Source organism: Anthonomus grandis, chromosome 12, assembly GCF_022605725.1.
Source record: "Anthonomus grandis grandis chromosome 12, icAntGran1.3, whole genome shotgun sequence".
Lineage (NCBI taxonomy): Eukaryota > Metazoa > Arthropoda > Insecta > Coleoptera > Curculionidae > Anthonomus > Anthonomus grandis.
The window spans coordinates 2720558-2744707 of record NC_065557.1 but is presented as its reverse complement, the minus strand read 5'-3'; the positions used below and the strand labels follow the sequence as shown (position 1 = coordinate 2744707).

The following is a 24150-nucleotide window of genomic DNA, read 5'->3' as shown; positions in this document are numbered from 1 at the left end:
CCACTTAATTGAATTAATATATAGAGTGTCTAATTTTTATCCCACCAATAATACTGTAAAAGCTAAATAATAATAATAATAATAAACGATCTTTATTTACAAAAGAATTCATTAGTTTGATGCCTAGATGGCACTATTAGTTTATCCATATTAGATTAACATTAAGAAAATCAATACGTGTGAAACGTAAGAAAGAGAGGTGAAATCAATGATTGGACAAAAATAAGGCAAAAAAGAAAGAAAGAGCACCAAAGAAGGCATCAGGGCAGTAGGTACATTAATTATTGCGAAACCACTGTAAAATATATCAAAAAGTTTCTATTTTACAACTATTTTGAACTTCTTAAGTGTTTCAATTTTTGTGTTATTAAGGAAATTATTAACCCTGATTGTTGTATAAGTAACAGACTTTTAAAATATGGAAGTTCTAAGAAGGGCAGGTGTCTCAGCCAACCAATAGTACGATAATGTGTATGAAGGTACAATTTCATACTTTATGTAAATTGACATACCAATTTAAATTAGTATATATTGTCACAGGCGCGTTTTTTGAAATAAAAAAAAATGTCTATACCTACAGGGTGCCTCCAGTAGACTTTGTGGCGTCAGCATTAACTTTTCATATAATTTCGAATAATCTACGTGATCATAGATTGTCATTCATTTATGAGTAAAATAATTGTCATAGTAGTTGTCACTTTACACATCATTTTTTAATAAAATGCATTTGATTGTTTTTGGAGACGTTCCCTGATCCGCAAGAGGCTGACATACCTAGTAACGAAATATATGGTTTCAACACAGATTTAACTAGCTAACGCAACTTGCGTTAGCTAGTTAAATCTGTGGTTTCAACAAGATGGGATTTAGTGGCCATCAAGTTCACCGGATAAAACTCCATTAGATATTGTCGCATATAGGGCTATTAGAAAGTTTCTTCTGTGAATAGGCCAAATAATGCTGATGATTCAAAGCAAAGATTTCGACTAATCGATCCGCAAATGTGCAATTAAGTATAGAAGTTATTTATCGACTTCAAAAGTGCATTGAAGTAATTGGACCACAAATTGAACACCGGTTGTAGTAAATATTGTATACATTTTTAACATCTGGATTTTAAATGAGTTTGTTCCTTTAGTCGTGAGTGCACGGTATAAAATTACATAAAATTTTTATGTTTGAATAGAGCAGATTTAAGTTTGAATTTTTGAGACTAAGTAAAGGCAAGATTTCGCTTCAGATCCCACCTGACCAAATTTTGTAACGAAGATATCACAAATATAAAACACATTAACTTTTTTTAACATTGTATCTATGTTTCGTAGGAAGCACAAACGCAGATCTGTGATACAAAATGTTCTACCTTTACAGAGTAGTGTTCCTTATTTAAAAACATTACCATTATATTTGCTATAGAATAGATAAGGAGCATTATATCGATGGAATTGTAATAGAAAAAAGTACACTTTTTCCTTGATTATAGAATATCATAATATAGTTTCACATTTACTTTGGTAGGTGTACGTGTTTTTATTTTATGAAAATAAAATTAGAGGCATCTAATAGGCATGGGGAAGAAGACGAAGGTGGTAAAGAAACGAATTTTAATGAAGCCGAACCAGCGCCAGCAGGGGTATTACCCCATACTTCTAACCCAAAAAAGCGTATACGTAGTCCTGAAAAATGGAAAAGAAACTTAAACAAAAAGAGAAGATGTGCTGGACGAGAGTACATAACCAAATCTGGCAAAACTGTTCCATCAAATTGAATACACGTGTAAAGCTAGATGCTCAGTTTTGATAACAGTAGAACGACAAATGGTACTGCATAAGAATTTCTATGCCTTTGACTTGCAAACTGCCTACTTGTTTGCCTTGATTAAAGTTGTAGGTAAGTTACGTACCTATACCCAGAATCCAGAATCTAAGAGGGAAAAAACCCGGCTTTATTATTTACCCACTAAGGAAGGTGTAGAGCAAAAGTGTGCAAACCGTTTTTTCAAGCAGTCTTTCAAGTTTCTGCTGGGAGATTGGATAGACTTCTAAAATTTAAATCTGTAGGAACACCACCACCATGTGCCAAGCGGGGCAAACATCCACCACATAACAAAACAGCCGAGGTAAAAAAAGATGAGTTTATTTACTGAAATATTTCCTTGTTATGAATCTCATTATAGCAGGGAAAAAAGCTGCCACAGAAAATATTTATCGCCAGATTTGGGCCTTGGTACAATGTACTTGTTATAGAAAGATGAAGTAAAGAATCCTCTGTCCTATTTTGTTTTTCGAGAGACTTTTAATAAATAATTCAACCTAGACTTTCATCCGCCGATAACCGAGTCTTGCAAAAAACGCGATTTATTTAAGATTACAATTAAAGCAGCCGACAATGAAGTGAAGCAACAACTAGAAGTTGAGAAGGAACCTCACCAAAGGAAGGCTCACCCTAAGAAAAGACACTGAACTGGCAAAAAGTGGAAACGCAGCGGTCATATGTTATGATCTAATGAAGACTCTTCCTACACCTGTACTTACCACAGGCATTTGTTACTATAAAAGACAGTTATGGACTTACTGCTTCAATATACATGAAATGGGAACCAATAATTCGTTCATGTTTGTATGGGATGAAAGTATTGCCTGCAGGGGGCCGCAAGAGGTGGGATCTTGTTTTTTATGTTACATCGAAAAGACTTATTATGTATTCTGACCAATGTGGTGGTAAAAATGTCATTGATATGTAACTATATTAATGCATCTCCATTATTTAGTGTGGAAGACATAGATCATAAATTCCTTGTAAGTGGTCGTTCCTATTTACCATGCGACCAAGATTTCGGAATTATAGAAAAAGAAAAGAAATTCCATCCACATATCTTTATACCTCAAGACTGGCATACAGTTATAAGACATGCTAGAAAAAAATCCCTTTACCATAATAGAAATGGATAAGTCAAGATTTTTTTCTACTAAGGAATTTGAAAGTAACATAATAAACAGAAAAGTGTCTAAAACAAAAACAAAGGTGGAGTGGCTCAAAATCCAATGGTCATGGTTTAGAAAAGATTTTCCCAATACTATTCAGTATAAGTACTTGAATAGTGAAGAGGAGAAGAGGTTTATTTTAACACAGTAGATCTTAAAAAAACGAAATCTGTTTCCAAAGAAATTAAGGATCTGCCCCTTTTATATCCAAATGGTAATGCCATTAATGAAGCTAAAAACAAAGATCTCCTTGAGTTAATGGAATTCATCCCTCCTATATATCAATATTTTTATAAAAATCTGAGGTCATCCGTTCAAGCAACTGTAGGTGAAGTAATTGGCCCAATTGAGGAAGAAGAAACTTTACCCTCTTAATAAAAAAATTAAGTTTCTATTTTTTTTGTTTATTCGCGTGACAATACGAGTAATAAAATTTTTGACGTATATTATAGTAACCCATTAAAAAACCCAATCTATTTTAAATGCAGAGTGGACTAACCCACATAGAAAAATCGAATATTAGCCATATCCAAAAATTTAAAACAAATTCCGCAAATTTAAGTAACACTCGAGAACATTCAATTAATTCGAACTACAAAAATGTCCTTTTAAAAGGGTTTTGCGCACTTACATTTTCGTTTTTTTTTTAAACCTATTTTTTAGCATTTAATAATATTGGGGTTAGTCCGTTTTTGCACTCGTAGCCTCATATATTCTATATGTATTAGTTATGTAACAGTGTTCTTTGTCACAACAAAACATTCAATATTAATTATTATAATACTTATTTAGAGTTAACTTTACGCTTTTTTGGATATTTTAACTTATTGAAACCATTGAATGATGCAAAGCAATAAAATGTGTGTCAATATAATACTGATAATAGCGAATACCTTACCATGCGACCTTCTATTCCAAGTTTTCTTTTTTTGAACTTGAAAAGATCAATTCAAGGTGAAATGCTTAAACAATTACCATGGAGCTGTAGTTTCAAATGAAAGTGGCCTTGACCTTGAAAATTAAACTAAGGTTACCATAATAAAAAAAACTCACTAAAACCGTTTGAACTATTTTAATTTCGAAATAAGAACAGTCTAATAACATACCAGTCATACAAAAATATATCACATAACGGTTAATTTTCAATTAAATAGACTATAAACACTTTTACTCAATTAAAAAAAAAAAAGGTGACACATTGCATTATATAAAACTCTTCGACAATAAAAAAAAATTGGATTAACAAACATTTGTACAGCTTTAATTCCTTTCAGTAACAACAATAACTAAGATTGTACAGTTTTATTTGTACTGTAATTTTTTTTTAAAGACTGTCTCCCCTGATATCCCTCACTCCGAATTAATCTAACAAAAACTCCCTCTCAAGCTCCGCCCCCATCATGTTCCACTCCTCCTCGTCGGAAGAGGGCGGGGCCGAGAAACTGCTGCTGTCTACGTCATCGGAGTCCCGATCCGGATTATCCAGTTCGTCCGAACAGTCTTCGCCCCTACGGAACTTCTCGCTGGGAAACTCTTCTTCTTGGCTGTTGTCCCCTTCGGCGTCCAGGGGGAGACGTTTGCGTTTTTTCGAAATTCGCGGCTTTTTCCGTTGAATACGTATGGATTGACACTCGGTTCGGTCTGCAACTAATAGATAGGGAAAAGGACTGTAAGGTTAAATTCAAATTCTAAACAAAACGAAAACGCGTTCAAATATGACCCGATGACACATGACCTACAGTGGCGTGTCGTGAGGTTTGTGCCAGGAGGGGCACAGTAAAAAAATAAATTTTTGCAACGCCACGCCTAAAACTCGTTAAAAAATGGTCTCTTTTTTTTAATAATGATATCATAAGAAACAAAAAAAACGAAAACAATGGCACGTTTTGAATAAAAGTTTACCTATCTCTTTTACCTTAATTGAATCCAGGATTGATTGAACTCAACGAAAAAAAAAACTGTAATATCAGAGTAGTCTTTTAATATCATATAAGTCAGTTCACTAAGAATAAAGGCATTTTCTTAGTACGAAAAAGGAACCATAAAAATAAGGTAAGTATTTACTATTCACATGGATTATTGTTATGTTTAGGTATATTTTAGAATACTAATTTCGAGATCATTTTATTATATTATAATAACATATTTACACATTATAAACAAGCGAGAGGAGCTATTTTTTAAAACAGAAATCCGCTCTACGGTCCTTCATGGAAATAAATTTTTCTAATACTTTGTCATCAAAATTATTTATTTCATGCACCAAATTTCGATTAATGGACATCGTAGCCAGAGCATTTAGTCTATCATTAAGCATGGTATTTCGCAAAAATGTCTTTATGCGTTTAAGCGTAGAAAAAGTACGTTCTGCTTCTGCCGTGGTCATTGGAGTTGTCACGATAATTTTTAATATTTTTGACGTTTCAATAAACGTCTCATGAAGGGTATTGTCCATGATAAATGAAAGAAGATTCATTGCTCCAACAATTTCTTTTAAATCATCTCTCGAATAGATTACCTCTAATTCTGTTCTTAGCCTTGATTTGGTCAGCATTGGATAAAATGAAGCTACATCATCTAAAACTGCTACAGGAAACTTTTTTGAAAATTCTGAATATTTTTCTGTATTAAACAGGTAAGCGGCTTGCAAATGACCCCGATAGGAAAAACGATCCTTCATTTGAGTTGTAATTGTATCACAAATTTCTTTGGCAATAACACTTCGAAAATTATCATCGGTTCGTCTTCTCTTAGGCGTAGGAAATTCGGATTCGACAATCTTTTGAATCGAATCAGTTTCATTTCGGATATTAGAAATATTTTTCTCAAAAATTAACAATTCTTTTTGCAACTGAACGCTGTCTTTATTTTTAGATTGAAGCTGATTGTACAGTATGTCAACGTGTGGTAAAATTCTGTGAAAAAGTGTTAAACAAAATACAAATTCTGGATCTTCCAATGCTCTTCGTAGACCGGAAGCTTCATTTGACGTAACGCTTTTTTCACACCTACTTTCAATTTCTTCAAACACTTCTATAAGTTTTTCGGGATTTTCATAAACAAAATTAACTGTGCGAATATTATAGTTCCATCTAGTAACAACCGCTCTTGGTAATCTTTTATTTATGATTTCTTGTAAAACGTCACACCGATGAGATGAGTTTGAAAAAAAACGGGTATTGCTGCGAGATTACTAAAGAACACGCGAACTTTAGCGTTTTGTGATGCCGATTTCTGCATTATTAGGTTTAATTGATGGGCATAACAATGAATGAAATGAGCATTTGGGTATTTTTTTTTAATTTGAGCTTGAACACCGTTGTTCAAGCCGCTCATAACATTTGCACCATCATAAGTTTGTGCTATCAATTTTTGAGGAGTTTTTAAAACTAGGGGATCAATTTGATCTTCTATGCATGTTTTTAATCCAGTGGCTGTTTTATCTGTAACCCTTAAAAAACCCCAGAAATGTTCACGGATAGATCCTTCATAAAAATACCTTAATATTAACACCATTTGACAATAATTCGAGACATCGGTGGTTTCGTCGCATTGGATTGATAAATAGTCAGCATTTTTAATTTGCTTGCAAATTTCTTCTCTACATACTTGTAACATACTATCGAGAATTTCGTTTTGGATAATATTTGAGGTCCCTTTAAAAACAGTAGCCGTACGCAAGTGTTCCTTTAATGTATTGTCGAGCTCTGCAGTAAAGTTAATTAGCTCTTTAAATATTCCTTGATTTTCTGAGGATTCTCTTTCATCATGACCTCTAAGTGCTAGTTCAAAAGCACTACAAAATTTTACACAACTAATTATCCTTTTTAAAATATGACGATTTTTCTCGACCTTATTATTATGTAAAATAATACTTTCTCTGTAAGCAGAGCTTAACTGTGTCATAATATTAACCTTACCGAGTATAGCTAAAGCAGTGCAAGAATTGATGTGGTCACGAGAAGATTCATGTTTTCTCATTTTCTCAGGAAGATGGTGTAAATCACTGATTCCTTTCCTTGCCCAGTTGGAGTCCATTCTAGAGTCAGCTTTAAAAAACAACAGACACGGGAAACAGAATAACAAATTTCTTATTTCACACCCACATATCCACTTATTTTTTTCATAAATATCCTTTGAAAATCGTCGGGTAAAAGATCTGTTCTCGGCTTTACGCGTACTAGTTTGCGTTAAATTTAAATTTGGCAAGGGCCTTCCCAGTTCTTTAATTTTGACCTTATCGGCCAACGGCAGTCTATCAAAATTGATTTCAATAATATTATCTACAGTATTCATCATAAAACGTAAAAAAATCCTTAAAGCCAAATAGGTATAACGATACCACTAACACAAAAATCGATAATATCGACAAAACAGTACCTCGTTAACAACGAATTGCCGATTAAAACGCGCCTTTCCTTGCAGAATAAAAACACCAGGCCGCAGAAAATCCGCGCCCTAATTGACCTTATGCAACCTGAATATTACAGGGCCTCGTGCATGCTCGCGCCGCCGAAATCCTACATCGGTAGTATCGGTACATGTCGAGGCGGGCGGCGCTGTTTTCGCGCGGCCCAGCCATATGATTCAATCTTCTCACGTGCGCACGTGCCAACGAGGACGAAGAGTTAGAGATAAGAGCGAATGTGATGGTTAGATACGATTTTTTTTAGTTTAAATTTTTACTTAGTAACACAATGTAAAATGTAAAAAAAAATTGGTGTTGCACATTGTCTTGGAGGGGCGCGCGGCCACGCGGCCCTATGGAGCAACCGCCACTGATGACCTACCTTCCTCCTCTTCTGCTTTCGGAACCTCTTCCTCAATATCCTCGTCCTTGTTGGTTGACTCCCGTTCGTCATCCTCCTGCGTATTATACTTCCCCAGTATTTCCGTTTCGATCATATGCTTAAAATTCACTTCCTCCATGTCCGTATCGTTTTCCTCCTCTTCCTCCTCATTATTACCCGGAGGCGCGCGTGCCTGCTCGTTTTCCGTATCTTCGTCCGATTCGTCATCTTCTAAAATATCTTCGACCTAAAACGTTTTCCCTTTTTTGTCGAAATATTCAAAAACGTAACCGCCACCTCAACAACAACAACAACAACAATCGTTATTAACATCGATCACCTCTTTATCCATATCGGCAATATCCGCGGTACTAAACGACATCAACGGATTGATCGTGTCCATAAACCGTCCGCTGGGAGTACGTCGCTTCCGCATTCCGGGCGTCTCGTGTTCCTCCGGATAATCCGGGACGTGTTCCGGACTACTGCAGTGGGGCGGCGGGTGTCGGTTCTTCGACCCTTTCGAGTTCAACGGGAAAATCCGTTCGTCCGCGTGCTCCCATCGTTCCGCGCAACACCACAACCAATCGGGCGTGACGATTTTCAAGTTTTTCCTGCGTCTGCCCGCGTTCACTTTGGCGGTACCCGGACGTACCGCCACCAAATGGGTGGTGTCGTCGTCCAGGTCGTTTTGTACCTCCGCCCCGAGGCTGCGGGCCACTTGATACGCTTTCGATTGTTCCAGTTTGTAGTGGGTTGGTACCAGGCCGCTGAACACCAGTTTGGTGCCTTTTAGCACTTTACATTTGACGTCTGGAAATTTCAAAAAAATCTGTTATTTGTTTACCATTACAAAGGTAAAGGGTGTCCCAATAAGAGCGCACCTTTTAATTGGTAAATAAAAGTCATAATTTATTTTAAACCGAGTGTTATTTATATTTTAATGTAAAGCTAATACACTGCAATTAAACGTGAAAAATAATATCTGGCAAATGACCGCCTCGACTTTCGTGACAGACTCTTATTCGTTTTGAGAAATTTTCAATTACATTTTCACATAATTGCGGCCCAGTTTCGCTAATAATACGTCTAATTTCGTTTCTCAACTGTGGAATTGTTGTTGGGTTATTAGCGTATACGAGGGATTTTAAAAAACCCCAAAGAAAAAAGTCATAAGGCGTTAAATCGCATGATCTTGCGGGCCAGTTCTGGTCTCCATTCCGTCAAATGACACGACCGGGAAACTTTCTTTGCAACAATTGAATTGTTTCACGTGTAGTGTGACATGTCGCACCATCCTGTTGGTACCACATACCGCCTGCATCCATACCATCCAATTGAGGCCATAAAAACTCAGTGAGCATATTAAAATAGCGTTCGCTGTTCACGGTAACTGCATTTTCAGCCTCGTCCTCTAAGAAGTACGGTCCAATTACTCCACCTGTCCAAAGTCCGCACCAAACAGTGACTCTTAATGGATGCATTTTCTTCTCATGAATTACTCTAGGATTTTTTCGCCCCAAATTCGGCAATTTTGTTTATTAACAAAGCCATTAAGGTCAAAGTATCAATCAAAGCCTCATCGGTAAACAAATTTTTTTCGAGAAATCGACATCCATTTGTTGTTTTTGCAATACCCAAGAAGAAAATGTACGGCGCGTCGCATGGTCCACTGGCTTTAATTCTTGGGTCAATTGAATCTTAAAGGCGTGTAAATGAAGATCTTTTGCTAAAATTCGGTGGGTAGTGCTCTTCGAAATGTGCAACTACGGTGCACGATGACGGATAAATGTTCCCGGATTCTCTCCAACACTTTCACGCACTGCGGCAATATTTTCAACAGAACGGCTAGTACGGTGACGCACTGGTGTTTTTACATCCACAACAGAACCATTTTGTTCAAATTTATCAATTAGTCTTTGGACGGTCGTGTGATTTGGTGCATCGTGTCGACCAAAAATGCCCTGCAATTTACGAACTGTTTCCGCAAAACATTCTCCATATTTGTAGTGTGTTTTAACAATAATAATTCGTTGTTCGACCGTATATCGTTCCATGGCTACTAATTGCAAACTGTTTACATTATTCTTTTCAGTTTTTTTTTGACATACTGCGATAACAAAAGAATGTTGCGCAATTCAAAACGTGCGGTGCCTATTGGGACACCCTTTATAATTGATTCGAAGATATACCGTTGATTTTTTGACTGGTATATTTATGTCTAAGTTTAGTCCGAATTAAAACTTGTGATATTAGGTCTGTAAGTATTATATCTACGTCTGTAAGAACCTATCTAGGGTCTCTATTTTATTAAGATCTATTAGGAATTTATCAGATGTACGATGAAAAATCAATGCCTTCTGTGGTTACCCTAAGAAAAATGTAACTAAAATAGGTTTTAATTATAAGACAATTAATAAACACCAAACAATATTGGAGTTTTAACAACTATAAGACAATCTAGGGATTAAATAAAATAAAAGGAAGAGGATAACAATAAAACGTGCAGGCTCAGAAAGTGGCTTCGTTCCAAACTTTCTACTACTTTCAGCTAAAAATATATCAGATTCTTTCCTGGATTACCACCAAGACACTGACTCCCAACTTTTTGAAAATTCGTTTAAAAATATTCCATAAAATAATACTATTGTTATAGATATTATAGTGGTCAAGTACTCAAGTTATCTTGTTCTAATAGTACTAAAGCAGAAATTCAAAATAACAACAACATACATTGGGAAGAGACAAAAACGAGAACTTTTAGAAGTACTGAGAGCTTTTAAAATAAATACGAGTAGGTGTGTAATAAAATCGCAATGGTACTACAGTGTTGCGTCTACCTCGATATTATTATGTTTTCAATCCCATTAAACTTGTATGGAATCAAGTAGAATTGAAGAAATAATACTTCTCCAACATTAAATGAATGTGTCTATAAATACCAATGTTCAGCCCTTAATAGTAAGTTTAGACAATGATAATGAAATAGAATTAGGTTTAGAGTAAGGTAGAATAAGTTATTAAACAGTATTTGAATTTATAGGAAATAGTTGTTGTAGGAAATACTTTTATAAATAAATATTATTTAACCACTGTTTTCACTAGGCTAATTTTAAAATAATAATATATAAATTTGTGCATTTTTTGTACTTATTAACCTTTTCTAATAAAATTCTTATTAATTTAATTAGTAAGTTTCATTTAGAATGATTTTAAAGCCGACCCTATTCCCTTTATCACCTTTTAAAGACATTGGACCTTGCACAATGGTCTGATTAATTTATATAAAATAAACTAGAAAATAATACTTTAATATAGTAAGTAAGTATATGAGGTCTCTCATAAATAATAGTTAAATAATTTAACAGCAGATTTATTTTTAACACAAATTAAGTTAAGTTAAATGTCCCTAATCCGAGAGTCAAAGACAACCAAGACACAGACTGATAAACTTATAAGAAGGATGAATAACTTTCGTTTTTATGAAATTGATAATAGCAAAGAGCCAGTGACGAAGGTAGGGAGAGCGGCTTGGAACATGTACTTATGGAATAAAAATTTAATTTTCTTGACTTTTAGTGAACGGATTTTAGTTATTTATTTAAAAAAGACTGCAGAGTAGTCCACAAATCAAAATGTTAATGACTGAAACCCAAGATATTGGCGTGCCAATAAAGGACAATATTCGTTCTTTTCCTACAGGAATAAAATACTTCTGGAATAAGAATTCCATTTTCTTAACTTTTCATTCGAAATTCTTTTGACGTCATTTCTTCGAAAAAAAGTAGAAAAGCCTTTGGAGTAGTATATAAATCAATATCAAAATTTTGATTCTTGGACCCCAAAATATTGGCATGCCAATAAGAAACAAAGTATTTTGTTATAAGATAAGTAGGTATAATTTGTTTTCTGATGATTTACAACTGTTTGGAATTTAAAAAAAAAAACACACATTTTTATTCCAGGCAGTTGAAAATGAAAAATTCTATATATCGGACGGATGAACATCAAATTTGACCTTTAATGAAATGGAATTGTTTTTTCTTCCAGGGAGTTGAAAAATTAAAACTTACTTGTTTAAGATAATTGCTGTAGAAAGGGAAAATGTCTTTTGTTTCAAATTTCCTCATAAAAAAAACTCCCTAGATATCAGAAACTTAAACATCAAACCTTCAATTGCCTGGAATTAATAATTTATTTTTCTTCCAAGTAGTTGAACAAGCAAAACTAGTTTTGTACTTGAAGAAACAACTGAGGCAGTCTTTTAAACACTTATGTTACTAAAACATCAAAACATTGGACGTCAACAGCCTGGGATTAAAAAAATATATATTTTTCTTTCAAACAAAAGCAAAATTTCTTAATTGTTTTCTCACATAGTTTAAAGAGTTATACGAAGTCCATTTCTCTCTCAGACTTTTATTTGCCCCTCATTAAAATAATATTTTAACACTCCCTCCCCACTGCAGTCATCGTATGCAACCACTTGATGTGACAGTTTACGGCCCTTTTAAGGCAAGGTACAAAGTGGCATTAAATAATTGGCTTGTCTCAAATCCTGGCAAAACTGTTAGTCTATACGAAGTTGCAGGATTTGTTAATGTTGCATATAGTGATCTGTTTCAATAAACAATATTTGTAAGAGTTTTCTGAAAACAGGAATATATCCATTTAATTCATCAATATTTACTGAAGACGACTTTCTGGCATCATCTGTAACCGCCAGGCAAAATCCTTGCAACAAAGAAATCCAAGAACAAGACGAGAAGTCCAATGATTTATCTGAAGTTGGAGGATTGAACATAGTTTCTCAGTCAACTTCTAACTTGAGCACTTCAAATTCCTGTGGGCAGACCGCCAAGTTTAACAGCACCTGTTTGGAATTTATCCCCTCAACTAGCTCTGACCATTCTAGACCTTGCTGTTCTAAAAGTGTGGAGAATTGAAATCGATCAATTACATTACAAGGTCGAGCTGAACTAAATCTAATTTCACCTGAAGTTCTGTCACGAAAGCAATGTCACGAAAATCAGTCCGAAGTAAAAGAAAAAAAGGAAAAAGGGCTGTTATAACTGACACTCCCGAAAAAGATGAACTTATGAGAGCATTTGAGGAAAAGGCGAAGAAACGAAAACCAAATATAGGCTCTCAAAAAGCAAAAGTATCAGCAAAGAAAACTAAAATGAATATAAAGTTACCAAAAGTTGCTAAAAATGATTACGATTCTGATACTGATATATCCTCGGAAATATCACTACACGATGAGTCTCCGATACCTGCTAACTTAGAAGAATTGTGTGAAGAAATGGTGGAAAAGAATAAAGATGATTCATGTGATCGAGAAGAAGAAAAGGAAAATTCGGTTTGTCCAATCTGTTAAGGTGAATATCAAAACAGCAAAGAAGAATGGCTCCAGTGCAAACTTTGCACGAAATGGGCTCACAATTCTTGTGGAGTTCTGGGAAAGTTAAATTGTTTCTGTTACAAATGTTTTTAAATTTTTATACTGTATTGTAATCAGTTAATTATGAAAACCGTATAAAAATCGTCTAGTGTCCATTTCATGGGAACAATCGTCCGTTTCATAGAAACCTGTTCATGAATCGGACACTTGACTTATCTTTTTATAACTTTTAAGTGTAGAAATATAAAGCCTGATTTTCCGACAAGTGTTGATATAAATATTTCAATTTCTCAATGAATCGTTTAGCCTCTAGAGCCATTCCAATAAAAATGTCCAGTTCAAGGGAACTCTCCCCTATTTTATTTAACACCCACGTTCTCGTTATTCAATAGTTCGTTTAATATAGTTTTAAGCCAAAGGGGTAGTTTTTGAGAAACATCTTAAATATAGAACAGAGAGGTAAAAATTGATGTGATCAGAACTGTCCTTTGATAAGATTAATCGTTGATCGAACAAGAGAATTGCAATTGTGACGTTTAGAATGAATAAATGAATAACATCTCATTACTTTACTGTTCATTAATACAATAATAGTACTATTTTGGGGACTTATCGAGGGCATTTGTCGCCGTAGAGCACATATTTGAAATAATTTTATTGTAGGTAATATAGGGAACCAGCCTTTGGATCTTTTTAAATGATATCTAAATAACAGAACCTTGAACATGAATTTCTCTTAAGAATGACATAATTACCGATTCCTAATTTAATCCAAGCAGAAATTTCTTTAGCTTGTCTCTTGGCATGATTTTACACTTAAAGTGCAATAATTTAACCCCAACTGCGTGGCATAAAATAAATAATTTCTTCCAGGCATAAGTTTCTGTGTATTTTTGGCTATATTTCACGCTTAACGTACAATAAAACCTGATTGCCAGTACTAATAAAATCATTTATTCCAAGCAGTAGTTTCATTGTATCTTGCTGCCTCTGCAACGTTATTTCTGGATAATTGTTATCGACAAAGTAGAATTCAACCTCACTTACCTGAAATAAATTTATCATTGATTTCAGGGGTTAGTTTCTAAAGATTTTGTCCCCTTGTAAAAAGACATTTCTGGCTATATTTCACCCTCAAAGTATAATTTAACACCAAATGCCTGGAATAAAATAATCATTTATTCCAGGCAGTAGTTTTTGTGGATTTTTCTCCCAGTGTAACAGAATTTTGGGATATATTTCACACCCAGTGCATATTTTTACAGTTACGCCATCTCTTGCTCATAGATGACTATTTAAAAAATTTGTAAACATAGTAAATCTAAACAATGAGTTAACTTTTGCATGAGTTTTTGCATTTTAGAGGAGCTTAAAGTTCTTGAGAAATTCTGCAAAGTATGGAATGTTCTTGCATCACCCTTATTTCTGCAGTGTAATGGTAATGTTTTCCAGGCAATAGTTAATCATTATATAGAGTCATACAATATAAAACTCCAATATATCATTGCACAATTAAATTAATTATAGTCAAAAGTCAAAGTACAATTTAATTGAGTAAGTGAAAAAAATGTCTATATAGAAATAATAAAAAGTAAGAAGCACATTAAAATATTGTTAATATACATAAACTTTCAATAAACAAATAATTGAAAAACAATTTAAAATTGCAATGAAAATCATAAGTTTAGATAATATTATAATTCAAGCTCAATGCTAAGTATTCAATGTTAAATAAAGATTTCTGAAAAAATGGAATGCTGTTTTTTCCTTTTTTAATTTTGCTAATTTCTTGTTGGTAATGTCTCATGTGTTATAGTTTTAGTATAAATTTATGTTGATTTTTTACAAGGAAAATAATACATTCAAAGATATACAAAGCACTAAATTCATTTCTTCGGTTTTCCTTCTACAGGAATCTCTCTAAGTGCCATACTTTGAATTGTTCCAAATTAAAAAAACTAACCGCCAACATACAAGAGCCACCCCAAATTTTGCTAGAGATTGACAATTTTAAGTTTTCATTTATGTACATATTCCATAAGATAATTTTTGGGTATATTTCACCTTCAAAGAACAATTTGACCCCAATCGCCTCGACTAATAAAATAATTTATTTCGGGAAAAAAACTTACTTGGAATAACCTTTTTTAAGTCGGGAATCTTGCCGGCCTCCATCTTGTCGTACATCTCATAATACGCCCTGTGGATCCTCTTCAAAACATCCTCCAAATAAACGAGATAATCGTCGGGATCCTCGATTTCAATCAGTCCATCGTCTGTGGCGGGTTTTTTCACATTTTCGGCCGCTTTCAACTTTCCATTGTGCTCCTCGGACTCTACTTCTTCCGATTTAGATAACTCCCCATTAGTAGTAGTGTCCGTTTTAACCATTTCTTCCGCTTCTTCACTTTTTGTAGTTGTTTCCACCTCATTTTCATTCATCTCCTCATCAGTTTTCTCACTAGGGTTTACTTTATCCTCTTTAGAGTCCACTTCGGTTGCTTCAGAAGGTTTTTCTTTAGGAGTCTTGTTGTTTTTTACAATTTTAGTCAAATCCACTCCCTCCTTATCATCCGCCTCGTGCTTATCAAGGCCAGGGGGTGCATTAATATCCCCCGTATGCTGAAAGAAGTGATAGGGCTTCACGTGGATCAAATTTAAGGCGTGAGACCAGACGTCTTCCCTGTCGTCTATGATGCACACCATGTCGTCACCACAAGGAAATAGGGCACTAAAAATAAACAATTATTACTTTACTTTCTATATAATAATTATAAAATAAATTATGAGAGGTATAAAACTATTTGAACAATAATAAATTTGTTAAACAGTAAGTTTGATAACAATTAGCATTTATATGTTTTTTCGAACGTAAACTATGTATATATTATTGTAAAGATCAACTTAGCATAGATAACAAAATTGATCAACATACAAGGAAAAAAAAGACATTTTAGAGCCTAGAACTGTTTCTTATCTTACGTATTTGGGTCAAATACAGACGGGGAAAATTATTACACACTGATTATAGATCATTTCTGGAAGTCAGATAGCGGCCATTTCAAGCGATTTGGATTTTTTTTATAAAATACGAAAATGCATTAAGGTATATTTTTAAACCATATATTTATTGAATGTCATTTAATTGTCATAGAAACTTATAAAAATATATAAAAAATAACATCCGAAAAAAATGGGACACTCATTACTTTCAAGTTTGTATTAGCAGGCTGTATTAGGAAAAAATAGGTAACTTTGTATAGTCGGCCATGGATTTAAACAAGTGATACATTGAGACGCTGTCATGGCAGAGTAAATGTCAGTGGTTTCAAGTTTTTTGTGGTGAATATTAATTTCGTAATCAAAGTAAGTAGATATTTTTTTTTATTTAGTGTAATAATAAGGGTTTTTTGTCCCGTCCACAACCAAATTCTTAGAAAAGTAGGCATATCCCACTAAATAATAAAAAGTTTCAACTTTCAATTTTATTTTTTCTTGACTTGCATTTAGGGCAATATTATAGTAAAAGATTTTTTTTGTATCATGTTACTATTTTGCAAGAAAACTTTATAAATAAATTGTCCCGTCCGCAACCCATACATTAAAAAATATATAAAAATAAGATCCTATTAATATATGTATATATATCGAAAATATTTAATTTTCAATGCAAAACGGGCTGCAAAGTACTTATTTTAAGTAAGTTTTTTTTAATTTTGGTGATCGATATGTATATCGCAACCGATTCGCTGAGGGCTGATACTCCACGAAGCCAAAAAAAAACTTTTTTTTTTAAATTTATTACTATTATTTAATTTTAAGATAATTTTTCTCGGTCAATCTTATCCCAACTTATGAGTCCATATTTTTTTACAGAAAATATGGCACCTAAGACAAATAAAGAAAAATCTATAGATTTTAGAAGAAAGCTCAAAGAGAATGTTGAGAAGCACATGCGTTTTAAAGAGAAGGATGCCAAAAGAAAAAGAGACAGCAGAAAGAAGCAGAAGAGATTGATTCAGGAAGGTTTTTTTACGAAAGATATGATAAATGCAAAGAAAAGACAGGAAACATTAAGAAAACGGTTGTATCGTCAGAGAAAAAGGGAAGAGTTGCAAGTTGAGAAAATCCAATCATCAGATAATATCAGCTCATTTAAAACGCCACAATCGATGGGAAAGGTGGTAAAGAAAATTAAGTCTATATTGCCGAAGTGTGCTGAGCAAAAAAAGGAGGTTTTAAAGAAATTTTTTTATGCCGAATTTCCAAAAGAAACAAGTTTAGTCTGTGCAGAAAAAGTAACACCTTGGAACAAATTGGAAAGCCAACTTAAGGAAAATGTTGAACGGTTTTACACCAGGGATATGATAAGTAGACAGACGCCAGGGAAAAGAGACGTTATCGCTTTAAAAAATGAATCAGGAATCAAAGAAAAAAAGCAAAAGCGGCACATGACTGTTACTGTAAAGGAAGCTTATCAGTTGTTTATACATGAAAATCCCGAATTCGATGTTAAACTAACAAAATTTTACGAATATCGACCCAAACATGTCTTGCTAAGTTCCCAAATGCCTCACGACGTTTGCGTTTGCAAGTACCATGCGAACTTTAATTTTTTGGTTGAGGCTATTTGCAAAAATGTACATGAATTTCCAAAATCTTCCAAGGAATTACTTTCAACCATATGTTGCGATACAGATAATTTTGACTGTATGAATAATTTATGCCCAAACTGTGATACCGATATTGAATTTGCTTTGGTGCTTTTAAATACCGATTTGGAGACCGAAATAAAATGGAAAAGGTGGCAAGTCAATCTTCATAAACCCCAAGTATTAGAAGTATCTGGCACTTTAAAAGCTGCTTTGGATCAACTGCAAAAATCTATGAAGAAATTTAAAGTTCATTGCTTTGTAAAAACCACACAAGAACGCAATTTTGAGAAAGAAAAAAATAATATAAATGAAGAAAAAGTTGTCCTGCAAGTAGACTTCGCAGAAAATTACTCATGTATAAGTCAGGACGAGATACAAAGTGCGCACTGTAGTCACAGACAGGTCACAATATTTACGGCAGTAGCCTGGACTAAAAATACCCATCATTCGTTTGCTATCATCAGTGATGAGTTATCACATGATAAGTTTGCAGTCTGGGCATTTCTAAAAGAAATAGTTCATTGGTTAAGAAATGCCTATAGTACTTTGAGAACTGTATCGATATTTTCTGATGGCTGTGCAGCACAGTTTAAAAATAACTTTACTCTATCGAATTTATGTCATTTTCATGAAGATTTCGATATATCTGGCTTTTGGAATTTCTTTGCCATTTCTCACGGGAAGGGGGCTGTAGACGGAGTAGGAGGGAAGCTTAAAAGAGTAGCCTGGGAAATGGTGAAAAGTAGAAAACTACTTATTAATAATTCCAAAGACTTTTTTAATGCACTTAATGGTAAAACCAATATAAATCTTATCTACGTTTCAAGCCAAAAGGTTCAGGATAACAAAAACATGTTAACCGCTCGATGGGAAAGTGTCCTGCCCATCGCAGGGCTCCAATCATGCCACTTTTTTAGGCCTGTGTCCGAAAAAATATTGGAAATTGGTCAGACCCATCAAAACAATATAAGAAAGATATCTGTAACAAAACATTATAATTATTAATTATTTATTGTTGAACTAATTCGTCGTCATCATTCCCTTTAATTTAGTTGTATTACATAGTATATTGTTATTTATACTAAAATAAATTATAAAAAAATATTCTAAAGTTATTAAGGTTTTTTGTCCGGTCCACAACCAATAAATATCATTTTTTAGTTACGAATTCCTAAAGAAAAATTCTTTCTTAATCATTTAATGTGATTTACTAGTATTTTGTTGAAAATGAAAAACGATATCCTTTTTCTTAAAACAACCATTTCAGAAATTTTGGTTGTTTTTTTATGTAACATAAATGATACGGAATTTTCCGGTCCCGTCCACAACCGTCGTTTATTGCTATTATCTCTACTATAAAAACATGTTGCTTGCATTTATATTTTTTAAAATATTGTCTAATTAATAAAGAATATATTTGCTAATTTTGGTGAAGAAATATTACGTAACAAATTGGCAACATTTTTTTTCGCATATCCTATTTTGTGATTTGTCCCGTCCACATGCTTGAAATGGCCGATAGACATTTATGCAGTTTTAAGGGTCAAACGTCCACTTTTTCGCTGTTTACCACATCTCACCTTTCATAGACATTCTGGATCACCTGGATGACTGTGGAACTGGAAAAGGGTATATGTGGTCAGAAAACACTGCTAAACGTGGAAGTGATGAAATTGCAAGCATTGTCTACAAGCACATTAAAGAAAATAAAAGTGAAGCAAAAAAACTCATAGTATTTTCAGATAATTGCACTGGCCAAAATAAAAATTGGTCCATAATGTGTCTTTGGCAAAATTTGGTAAAAGATGGAATATTCGAAAGTATTGAGCATAGGTATCTCATAGTTGGGCATACCCAGTTGCTAAGTGATCGTGACTTTGCTATTATTTAGAAGTACAAAAGGCATTACATGAAGTGTGCCTATGTTCCAGCCAATTGGTATAGTGCTGTTCAAAACTGCAAAAGAACTAACCCTTTTAAAGTGGTTGAAATAAAGCAAAAAGATATTTTATCTTTTAAGGAACTACAAGCTCAGATTACAAAAAAGACTTTAACCGAAGAAAAAGAAAAACTTCAGTTTAGCAAAATATGTTGTGCAAAATTTAATAAAAGAAATCACAATGAAATGCTCATAAAACACTGCTTCAATGAAGAGTTTAAAATCTGCAATATTGGAAAAAGGGGTCAAAGAAACGCAGTATTAATAAATCTAAATGATTTAAAACAAGAATACAACGGACCTGTTCCATCCTAAAAAAATACAAAATCTGATCCAGCTTTTACCTTACATTCCCCCAGTATACATGGAATTTTATAACGAAGTCGGTGCCACGCCAGAGGCACAAGGACAAGAACTACGTACTTCGGAATATGAAGTGGAACAAATTGCTGAATTTTCCGATCTTAGTGACGACGATTAAGTTTTTTAATGTATTTAACAAAAACATTTTTAATGTGCTTTTTTTTTGCAACTACGCTTGTTAGAAGTTAGAACTTTTTTTTTCCAAACATTGCTACCAATAAATTTTTATTAAATATAATTTTTTTTTTGTATTCCATTAAATTCCAAATGTTCACAACAAAATAACATGTACTTTAAATTAGTATAAATAAATAATTTCGTTAAAAAAAATAATAAAAATAAATTTTACTTAAAAAAATATGATGTTAAACAAGTATTTCGTGATTTTTTTTTAGGAAAAAGGGTACAAGCCACCTTTTCTTCATATTTTTATTTTTTTTGCAAAAGGTCTTTTTTATTTAACATAATTAATCCGCTTTCAGGATTTAAAAAATGTTTTAAAAATTGATATTCTCAAAACTAACGTTTTGTGGCTTAGATCCTTGTTGCCCCAAGGTCTTCAATTAATGAACTTAAAATTCAAATTAATATCACTAAGGGAAAGTGTTGGACACTTGCGTGTCCTAGCAGTGTAGAAAATATTTGGATAGTCAGGTATGTAATTATAAATGGTAAACACAGACATGGATCTTATATTTATATATATATTGAAAAGAAATTCTGTTTCATACTATCTTTTTTATATACAATTTTAAGAATATTTTTAATTTATATGTATTTTTTAAAGCATGGCTATAGAGCCCTCATCAACCCAACTAGTGATTTATAAACTTTTATGTATATAAACAATTAAAATGTATGTTTTTAAATGTTAGTAAGAGATCAAGCTGCAAAGAAGCAATCAGGCCAATTATGGGGTCCACTTAGAGAAAATTAAGGATTTAGGTATTGTAGATTAAACTCATTATCTGATGAAATGTGTTTACTGTACCTATGTTTACATTCAAAATACTTGATTGCTTCCTTGTTTTTGAAGTATGGGTCAGTTGTTTGATCCCAATTTTGCAATTGTTACATTGAGACACTTGAAAAAATTAGAATAAATTCTTGATAATTGCTGCATTTAGAAGTGGATATTACAGAGACAAATACAGTGGGTGAGGAATAGTTTAAATTTACCTACACTATAATGACAATAAATTCTACTAAATTTGTGTTTTTTACCTACATAAAGTAATAAATGCTTTTAAAGACTGTCCTCAGTTATTGTCACTTTTTAAGCTTAAAATTCCTTCTTGAAATATCAACAATTTCCAAAAAAAATTAACCTAAAACTAAGACAAATTTTGTTAATTCTTCTTTCTTCATTGCTTAGTGTGTTTTTTAGTGACATGATATGGAGGTTTTATATACTTGTCACTAAAGTTGAAATTTCTAATATATTACAGTATAAGCAGATTTCATATTAAATATATAAATAAAAGTGCATACCTTAAGTTGGCTTTTTTGCTTGTCGGATCAAAACACTCATCCCGGCTAAGGATTCTACTGCCAAAGAACTTGCCTTCCGGATCTAAAAACATGGCAATCATATGGGCATAATTCCGGGCTCCGAAAGTACAAATGTGGAGCTCATAGAATTCACATATTGAGCTAAGGAATTTGTGAGTCCCGGGCCTTAACCTAAAAACAAATAATTTTATAAGACATACCTTTTTTTTTTTTTTTTAAAGCACATATATCACACCTCGTGTGATACCAGGGAGATTTTGGGCCATACAGCTGAAAGTGGTAAACATCTTTAATATTTGGCGGTATGTTATCGTTAGTGGTATGAATTAAGGTCTGATCTAAATCAACGAGCAACACCAGTTTTCTATCTTTGATAAGACGATCGTTGTCGGCCTGTCCCAGTTTCTGGGCTTGCTAAAAAAAAACACTTAACACTTCAAACATTAAGAATTCATCAGACTAACCTCTTCGCTGACTTTTAACTCTGGTATGGCATGAATCATTGGCACTGATGCTGTAGACTTTGGCGGCGCATCGTCTTTACGTAGATCCTCACCACATTCGGCACACATGTCGTTCATTATTGTGGGATGGCTGCAGGAGTTCATTTCAAAAAGAGGTTCCCTACAGATTCACAAGTAATTTAAACAGTTGTATGAGAAAGCATTTTAGTTATCTGGGCACTAAAATGTATAACTTGTAAGGTTCATTTTAGTGAAGGTGAGAAAGTGCTTTTGTTTTATTTATCTTTAATTGTGATCTAAATTTGATAAAATTTAGGGTGTTTCACTTGAACTTATATTTGATTATGTCGATCATTTTACGTTATGAATGCTACTATATTAAAAATTGTGATTATTTGATAATAAAGTGAATGAAAGCAGTATACATAACCTCACATTTTTTTGATCCTAGGGCTATTGTTTTAAAGGGTTTTTTTAGGATTATTGGGGACAATTCAACACTGATTGCATCAATGCATAGATTTAGGGGGATTTTAAGCGTTTTCTTTACTAAATAAGGGTCCTACCCAGGCAGAACGGTTTTTCCCTCTTTCGCCACAATTTTGTGCACGATTCCGGCCGCGGTGGCCTTTAATTTCTTCTGTTCCGGTTTTTCCTCGTCGGCAAATTGATAAATGAGCAGGATCCTTCCCACGGGAAAGGCGCTTCCCTTTCGCACTTTCCATTTTACGATTTTTATCGGTTTTGTTTGGGTTTGCAGGATCGGAACCGCCACTACGTCCGCCATATTTTGTTTAGAACTAGTGCCGGGCGACGTTTATCGTTTTTTAAAACATCGACGTTCTTGTTCGACGTTTTTGCCGTCGATGTTTACCTTTCGATACCCGATGTTGATTGAAACCAGAATATTGATTGAAAATTAAAATTTTTAGGCGCGAGGCGACTGCGACACGCCAAATTTAATATAAATAAACTATTTTTAGTATTATTAATATTTTCTTGTCATGTGGACTGAAGAGAAGTAACTTGCCTTGATTGAATTATATAGAGGATACTGAAATTTATCGGATCCTAAAAATAGGGATTAACGATTAACGGATTCGAGCAGACCTAAGGGAATGAGAGCACTTATGCACGAAAATTCGGAAAAAGTCATTTTTCGACCTCGTTTTTGAAACCCAAAAATTGGCTCTAAAAATAATAATAATAATAATAAGTCTTTTATTCCAACAGACAACAAAAAGAAAAAGTTTAAAGAAACAAAAACACAAAACAAACCTTGAAAGAGAAAAGAAAAGTTACAATCTCATGAATTATCCAAAAAATTAAAACAAATAACTATTAATATAATATAAAAACTCAATTAGTTTAACAAGAACTAACATAATCATATATTCAAAAACATTAACTGCAATATACCTAACTATAACTTAAATGCATGGGTCTTAATCCCAAGAGTAATGATCCACCAAGATCTCGACAATCACATGAACCGTAGAGAAATTTAGATCACATATGTGACATATCCGATTAAATAAAGCACATAATATTGTATATAGCGGCGATTTCAATAGCAGGATGTTAGTATGAGGCCTTGGCAGAAAGAATGTTAGGGGATGTCTAGCATTAAGCCTAGGTACCATGAAACGTACACCAGAAAGAAGTACAGGACTATCAATTCATCCATTCAATAACCCATGCAGCAATTTTACAGAGAAGATCATTTTTCTGAGATGTAATGGATGTAGATTGAAGCGTTCCAATAGTTGCCGATGATCAAAACTTCTTGCTGGATATATGCCATCCTGCCTGAAGGGCAAATACCGTAGAATGGGGCTATTTGAGAATTTTTTTGAGGTTTTTGAGCGATATCTATAAGACAAAAGTAAGCTTGATCAATTTTGTAATGGCGTTGGAAAGACCTATGATAGAGGTATCTATTTCTTATATTTGACTAACGGCTTCCTCTTTTGGGAGCCGTAAAAAATTTTTTTTAGGGCCTTCTCAAATTGCCCCCTAGGGTGGGGCTTTTTGAGAAT

The 24150-nt window shown here is 33.6% G+C and overlaps 1 protein-coding gene across 1 annotated transcript; it reads right to left on the bottom strand.

The window, feature by feature from the left end:
• Positions 1-4041: 4041 nt before the first annotated feature.
• LOC126742727 (RNA polymerase II subunit A C-terminal domain phosphatase) lies at positions 4042-22928 on the bottom strand. Its single transcript, XM_050449510.1, has 8 exons — positions 22678-22928; positions 22112-22271; positions 21883-22061; positions 21627-21818; positions 15311-15909; positions 8115-8587; positions 7775-8021; positions 4042-4631 (listed from the first exon to the last, which is right to left on the bottom strand). Exons 1-8 carry the CDS (start codon positions 22896-22898, stop codon positions 4345-4347), a joined length of 2358 nt encoding a protein of 785 aa, XP_050305467.1. The 5' UTR covers positions 22899-22928; the 3' UTR covers positions 4042-4344.
• Positions 22929-24150: the final 1222 nt, after the last annotated feature.